At 44.1% G+C, this 8445-nt stretch overlaps 1 protein-coding gene across 1 annotated transcript; it reads left to right on the top strand.

Moving 5' to 3' along the window:
• Positions 1–6728: 6728 nt before the first annotated feature.
• LOC144459928 (uncharacterized) lies at positions 6729–7643 on the top strand (the record flags this gene model as incomplete). The annotated part of the gene is made up of 1 exon (XM_078164761.1): positions 6729–7643. A coding segment is annotated over one exon (915 nt), but the record flags the coding sequence as incomplete, so codon positions are not given.
• Between the last annotated feature and the right edge of the window lie 802 nt (positions 7644–8445).

Here is an 8445-nt window from a genome sequence, read left to right as displayed (position 1 = left end):
TTCTTCATACTTTTTAATATCATGTGACCACCCTATAAAAGTGTTACTTCCTTTTCATGTAATTTTGGTAACAATAAAGAGATTTATACCTCAAGACACATAAAACAGAAAATCAAAGATATACACCTTTTAAATGATTCTTTATATAGGTAGGTAGGTAGTAGAGACCAGTTTAAAGTTATTAATTTACAGTGTTGACACGAGACAATGGAGGTAATGGACTCATAAAATCACTTGAATTTCCTTTGGACTTTTGTATTGTCACCTCTGATCTAATCCCGACATAATGACCTGCTGCCAAAACGTATAAAAGCTGCACCTCAGCTTATACTGGCTCTTTATGGATGAGGTATGGATGTATCTGACTCCAGATCTGAGAATATTTGTCCATATTGTACTGACAGAAGTGTGTGTATGACTGGTATTTCTTCAGTCACTGGCTGCCAATGATAGTAAACATATTAGAAAACAGTTTATTATTAACTCCAGTATTCACTGTCCTTTTGGCTCTGGTTTGGTCTCCACCAGCTCCTGAGAGAAATATCTGTCTTTTTAGCTGCTAAATGTTCCACTGTGTTTACCAGCTAGTCTCTAACTGTGCCTGTCTGTTGTTTGATGCTGAACAGGTGATGTACAATGGGTTCAGCGTTGCCAGGTGGGAAATGTAGGATTATCGTACCAGAGACTCAAAATTATCATATTTTCAGGGAAATTATTGTACATCCGTCATAACCAAAATAACAATCCTACTTATGCGCTATAGGCAAATGTAGTCACTCTAGTGTTTACTTTTTTGATTTACTATTTTTCCATTTTCCTTGCTTCTGTTTTTCCTCTTCTTCTTCTGTTTTGAATCTCATTCTCGCTCGACTTCCTGACAGGTCCTAGCACCTCATGGGGCGGTTACAGCTGACCATTCAGCTAAGCAAAGTGCGATTGGCTGGAAACATGTCACATGGGAACAGATGCCTTCAGGGCCCACAAAAAAACTCTGGCAAACTGATTACAACCACACATTCATGAAATGGTCAAATTATCATACATTTGGCCTTTTTGGGGATTACTGATCATACATCCTACATAGGGCCAAATTATCGTACAAATACGATAATTATCGTACACCTGGCAACGCTGAATGGGTTCATCCTGTATCATCCCCCTGCAGAGTCGGAGAGCCACCATTGTAGACGTGCACATGTGCTAGCTTGATAGCTGTATTGTAATACAATAGGGCAGAGTGGTGCAGTGGTGCACTGGTTAGCATTGTTACCTCACAGCAAGAGGGGTCCTGCTTCGGACCCAGCGTAGGGGAACCTGTTTTCTCCAGGTGCTCCAGCTTCCTCCCACAGTCCAAAGACATGCAGGTTAATTGGTAACTCTAAATTGGCTGTAGGTGTGAATGTGAATGTGAGTGTGAATGGTTGTCTGTCTCTAGCTGTGTCTCAATTCAGTGGCTGCAGCCTTCGAAGGCTGCATTTGAAGACCAACTGCATCACATCGGCGTGACCAAGTCTTTCCCATTTCGAAGGCTCCTTCAGATGCGGCCGAGAAATGCAGCCTTCTTTCCCCAGAAATTGGAGCATGCAACAGATGAATCCTTCGCGACCCAGCCTATCCCAAGATGAATTGTGCACCAGTGACAATTATATAAGTTACAAGTTAAGTTAACTAACAGTTGTTAACTAGCTAACTGTTAACTGTTGTTAATTTTACTATTAGCTAAAAGCACCAAGCTTAAACAACCTTAATTCAAGTTTACCTGAAAACGGTCCATCAGCCTGAATTACATCAAACAGAAGTGTAACAGGAACGGCAACGGGTCGTGGTGAGAACAACCGGTGATGAACCATGAAATCCTCCACAGACCAGACTGTCCCATTTCGAAGACTGTTTGGCTTGGCTGATGCGGTCTTCAAAGGACGTGGCTGACGTTGAACGCGAAGGCCGCATCCTTCAAACACCGCAGTCCCTGAATTGAGACACTGCTTCTGTGTGTCAGCCCTGTGATAGTCTGGTGACCTGTCCAGGTTGTACCCCGCCTCTCGCCCAGTGTCAGCTGGGATATGTTGATATAATTTCTCCATTTGTTTGTCTTTTTCTCTTCCAGATATGGCAGTACACTCCTTCTCCTCCTCCTCCTCTTCCAATGGCTCCCTCCTTCATCCTAACCTCCCTTTTGGCATAAATTGCTTTTTCATCAGACCGGGTTCCTTAAACATTACTGCATTCTACATCATAGATATCCTCCTCCTCCTCCCTGTCTGCATCCTTGTCATCCAACAATGGCAGCGACAGCGCTCCACCTCCACAGCAACAATGATGAGTCACTCAGACATCTTCACCTACCACATGGTCGCCGTGGAGCTGGTTGGTCTTTTAGGGTGCATCCTCTGCTGCTATGGTGTCTTTTTGGATCATGTCATTGTATTCTGTGTGGGGTACTTTTTATGGACCATCACCTGGTATGGAGAGACTCTCTTTCACAGCCTGACCTGTGTGGATCGCTACCTGGCCGTCGTTCATCCCATCACCTACCTGAGCCTGAGAGGACAGAGAGGGATCAGAATCAGAAATATCAGCATTGGGTGTGTGTGGCTGCTCTCTGTTGGAGCAACATGTCTGATAATCATAGAAGATGTCTTCTTAATCATGGGTTTCTGCCTCTTGATCTTCTCAGTGATCGTTGTGTCCTTCTGCAGCCTTTCTGTTCTCTGCGTTCTGATTCGTCCAGGACCAGGGGAACAGGGCGGGGACAGGCAAAGAGTTGACCAAACAAAGCGGAGAGCTTTTAACACACTCATGGCCATACTGGGAGTGCTGCTGGTGAGGTCCTCTGCAAGTGTGGCTTGGTCTGTTGTTCATATGTTGAGGAAAAGTAGTGAGTGTGCAGTGTCCATAGCTGAAGCCTGGCTCAATGTCCCCAGCAGTCTGGTGTTACCTCTGCTGTTTCTACACAGAGCAGGAACATTAACATGTTGTAAGACACCTAACAACACATGATGAGGACAAGGATTAGATCTGAGACACATTAAAGGAAATCACTATAGAGATAAGCAAGCATTTGGCTCTTTTGGTCTTCAGCTACTTTTGTTATGTCCACACATTAGCACATACACATATGGATAAATATATATGCACAGTACATACAGCTTGCATAGATTTGCCTTTGTTAGTAAATTTGTGTATATCATTCAAATTCTGTACATGCATGTTTATAACGCTGTACTTGGTAAATACACAGAGCACATATTTAAATGCATCACTTTATTTTTCCTCTCTTTTTTCGCACATTTAAGTTAAAGGTCTAAGACTTTTTAGGGACTCAGAAGATATAGTGATCACAAATTTTGGTCGCAAATTTGTAAAAATCCGTGTTATAGGGCTGCCCCCTAATGGTCGACCAAACGTTAGTCGACCAGAAAGGTCATTAGTTGGCGAGATTTCATTGGTCGCTTAGTTGCAGAAAAAAATAAATAAAACAAATGCTCAACTCTATTAGGAGCTGTGCCTTGTCAGAATAAATCTAAATCTTTATGAATGGACATGTGGGACTTAAATTTGAAAGGACAGACACAGGAAGTGGCCACGCTCAGCAGTGAGGCAGGTGTCAGGTTACAAACCAATCAGCGGTGCACTTAGCAACCCCAGACACAACCTGCTGTGGTGCTCTTGAAAGCTGGCGCAGACAAGACCTTGCAATTCCAGGCGGTTAAAGACGCAGCATGTGTTCGACCCCTAATTTCCAGGGCTGGTACCTGCGGTTATTCCACAGGCTAGTTAATAACATGTCGGGCAGGAAATCCAAAGTGTGGGATCATTTTGAGAAGGTGAAGGACGAACCCAAGGTGATATGTAAACTCATCTTCATTGGTCGACTACAAACATGACGTATCATCTGAAACATGGAAGTAGCTACATGCCCATTAGCCCACAGCGTCATTAACAGGCGGCTCGCTCAGTGCGTGACGTGCACTTGTAGATAAAATATAGGCCTATATTAATGAAGGTTCATTAGTATGGTTTGTATTTCTCTGTAATGTAATGCCCTTGTTTAATGAAATCCCAATAAATGTCTTCTTTGGAGATAAAACTTGAGCAGCCTTTTATTGTGACAATCCCAAGGCACACCTGTGATGATGATGTTTAAAGAGCATCTTGATATGCACCTGTGATACACCTGTCAGGTAGATGGATTATCTTGGAAGAGAAATGCTCACCAACACAAATTTGAACAAAGTTGCAACCAAAATTTGGTAGAAAGCAGTCTTTTGTGTGCATACAAATTCTTAGATCTTTAACTTAGACCTGTGAAAAAGGAAGCAGAAACAGAAGTGTTGCTATCATGTTTTCATTCAGTGTAAGTGTAGTAGATGATTAGGTCACATGCCTGATTTATTTGTTTGAGTGTAATGTGTCCTGGTGAAAGGTTCAGCTTACAGCGCACATATTGTAAATACAGCAAACAAAGATATGATTAAAATAACACAAACATGCAAAACAGTTAATGACTCGATTTGATTGGAATGCTCAGCAGACTTTGTCTTCACATCATTTGAATTGTGTCAGCTGTTCATCCAATGGACCGATGATAGGTATGACGACATTTATGATGCTTGCATTGTTATGATTTGGTCATTTCAGAGGTCTCAGAGACACTGTGCAGGCTTCATGTGAGGGAGCTCTGAGCTACTGGAGGTAAATTTAAGATGAAAACTTTGTTCCTAATCCATTCATTTTCTGTAACCGCTTATCCTGCTGGGAGCCGCGGGGAGGCTGGAGCCTATCCCAGCTGACATTGGGTGAGAGGCAGGGTTCACCCTGGACAGGTCGCCAGACTATCACAGGGCTGACACATAGAGACAGACAACCATTCACACTCACATTCACACCTATGGATAATTTAGTCACCAATTAACTTGCATGTCTTTGGACTGTGGGAGGAAGCTGGAGCACCTGGAGGAAACCCACGCTGACATGGGGAGAACATGCAAACTACACAAATAAGGGCTCCCTCCTGGAATTGAACCACAAACCCTCTTGCTGTGAGGCAACAGTGCTAACCACCACACCACTGTGCCACCCAATCAGAATATTATGACACAGATTTAAATAAAGTAACAAATGTAAGATACTGGGGACATTAACACTGTTGATGCAGAGGTCTGTCTTTGTGCAGTCCTTCTGGACCGCCTGGCTGGCATTGGGATCACGGGTGTTGCACTCTCCTGGTTCACATCATACCTCACCGACCGTCAACAATTTGTGTGTTTGACTGGGTGTCCCCCAGGGGTCAGTCTTGGGTCCACTTCTATTCATTATCTACCTCCTCCCCCTGGGCCCAATCCTCCATCCCCATGGGGTCCATTTTTACTGCTACGCCGATGACACACAGGTCTACATCTCCTCCTGCTCATCAGCTCCAAATCCACCCTCACCAAGTCACAACACACCCCAGCTCCACCCATCATCATCGACGGATTCCCTGTACCCTTCTCCTCCCAAGTCAAGAGCCTCGGCGTCATTCTGGACAGCACCCTCTCATTTGCACCTCATATTCAAAACATCACCCGGACTGCATTCTTCCACCTCCGCAACATCTCCAGACTCCGCCCATCACTGTCCCAATCCAGTACCGAAATCCTGGTTCACTCCTTTGTCACATCCCGCATCAACTACTGCAACGCCCTCCTCACCGACCTCCCCAACAAACTCATCAACAGACTGCAAATCATTCAGAACTTGGCTACCCAGATCATCATCTGCACCAAATCATCTGACCACATCACATCACCCCTGTTCTCATCCAACTTCACTGGCTCCCTGTACAATACTGCATCCACTACAAAAACCTTCTCCTCACCTACAAAGCTCTCCACAATCTAGCCCCCACTTACCTATGTGACCTCCTTCAGGAATACACCCCCTCCCGCAGCCTCTGCTCAACCTCTGCTGGACTCCTCACCATCCCCACCTCACGACTCAGAACCATGGGTGCCCGAGCCTTCAGCTGCTCGGCACCCAGACTCTGGAACTCCCTCCCCCACACATAAGACAGTCAGACTCCATCACATCATTCAAATCCCAACTCAAAACCCACCTGTTCAAACTGGCATATTCACTCTAACTGGACACTGTGCACTACACTTGTTCTTATGTTGATGTTTTGTTTTAATGATGTCTTTTATCCTCTATGCTCTGTAAGGTGACCTTGGGTGACTTGAAAGGCGCCTAACAATAAAATGTATTATTATTATTATTATTCTGTGTATGTATTCATAGAATCTATATGAGTTTGTTTATGTAAACTTCCATACGTGCTTTTATGTACATTATGTATTGAAAAGATTTCCATTTTCCATTAAATTTCCATCAACTGTTGCCATAATTGTTTATGTATCATCAAGTTACTCATTTTTCAGTCAGATTTCCATTGCTGCTTTGTTTTGTATTCAAATGAAATATTTGAATTGAAATCTAATATATAGAGAGAGGGGGAGATAGAAAGAGAGACAGGTGAGGTGGAGCTTCTATTTAAAGTCAGTACCGTACATTTGGATCAGATACTCAGACACAGCAGTCCACAGAGGGAGTACGATCGGAGACAAACACTGGTTGGTGTTCTTTTTTGTATCATCATGCCATTGTCTTCTTGAATCCACATTAGTGTGGACAACTGCAGCAGAGGTGTGATCCCAATGTAGTTTATACTTTTCTCCATTTGATTGCCTTTATCTCCTCCAGACATGGCAGTAAACTCTTCCTCCTCTAATGACTCCCTTCTTCCTTCTAACTCCACTTGGGACAGCTATTGCCTCTTCATCAGACCAATCTCTTTTATCTTCACTGGGTTCAACATCACAAGGTTTCTCCTCCTCCTCCCTCTCTGCATTCTCGTCCTCTACCTGGGTCTCCAACGATGGCAGCGACAGCGCTCCACCTCCACAGCAGCAGCAATGACTCACTCAGACATCTTCACCTACCACATGGTCGCCGTGGAGCTGGTTGGTCTCTTAGGGTGCATCTTGAGCTGCTGTGGTGTCTTTTGGGAACATCTTGATGTATTTACTGTGGGGTACTATCTTTGGGCCTTCACCTGGTACGGGGAGATGTTCTTCCACATCCTGACCTGTGTGGAGCGCTACCTGGCTGTCGTTCATCCCGTCACCTACCTGAGCCTGAGAGGAGAGAGAGGGATCAGAATCAGAAATATCAGCATTGGGTGTGTGTGGCTGATTTGTGTTGGAGCAACAGGTCTGGTAACTTTAGAAGATATTGCTATATTGTGGGATTTCTGCCTCTTGGGTTTCTCCTTGATCATCATGTCCTTCTGCAGCCTCTCTGTTCTCTGCGTTCTGATTCGTCCAGGGCCAGGGGAACAGGGCGGGGACACGGAAAGAGTTGACGAGTCAAAGCGGAGAGCTTTTTACACCATCGTGGCCATACTGGGAGTGCTGCTGTTGAGGTGTTGTGGGAATATGATGTGGGCTGCTCTTATTGCGTTGGAGAAAAGTGATGAGTGTGCGGTAATGTTAGGTGACATCTGGTTTAATGTCCCCAGCAGTCTGGTGTTACCTCTGCTGTTTCTGCACAGAGCAGGAAAATTACTGTGTTGTAAGACAGCACCTAATGAGGATAAGAATTAGATTTCCATTTGGGAAAAATCCAGGAAGTAAACAAAACGTTGAGGAAGAGTACGCTTGCAAGATAAATGTGACACTTTCTAACGTCACAATGGAGGGACAACTACAGTTTCAAAACGAGGTGTGGCTCCAACTAGAAAACAATGTCCTGAATGTGCATATTAAGGCAGTACAGGAGGAGGTGCACATTAATAATCCTCCAGGACTGTAACATGCTCATGTTTAACCCAAACAATGTGTCATGTGACTGCAGTTGGTTCAGATCGAGTTCGGATTCTCACCACAAACGAACCTCACCAGAGTTCGTTTGTAACGGGACCGAGACCACCTCTTCAAGAAGGTCTCGGTCTGGTTGCTTTGGTGTGCACCCAAGTGCGATTGTTGTGTTCACACCTGCCCAAACGAACCGCACTTAGGGGGCAAACGAACTTGAGTTTGATTGACTCTGAACCGAACCAAACAGGGCATGTGTGAAGGCACCCTTAGAGGCTGGGCAGAGCTGCAGAGTTTGGTGACAATCCTCTCGGAGTAATTTTAATCATTGTTAATATTTAATTTGTTAGTAACGCCTCAATATTTCATATATCAAATCAGAGGGCTTACTCTAGTGCTGTGCAATTATTGCTGAAATCATATTTTCCTAGCTTTTGCTCAACTTCCTGCTATCTGTATCCATACCAGAATTTTTAATCTTAGCTTCTAAAATTTGGTCTTTATCTTTATATGTAGTTTCATAAATGTGGACGAGCAATGACCATGGCAGAGTGGAATATGTCTCTGGATATTTACACCAGTTTATATTAAA

The sequence above is a fragment of the Epinephelus lanceolatus genome, chromosome 22 (genome assembly GCF_041903045.1).
Source record: "Epinephelus lanceolatus isolate andai-2023 chromosome 22, ASM4190304v1, whole genome shotgun sequence".
Classification (NCBI taxonomy): domain Eukaryota; kingdom Metazoa; phylum Chordata; class Actinopteri; order Perciformes; family Serranidae; genus Epinephelus; species Epinephelus lanceolatus.
The sequence above is the reverse complement of the archived record's forward strand: the minus strand, read 5'-3'. Positions and strand labels throughout refer to the sequence as shown.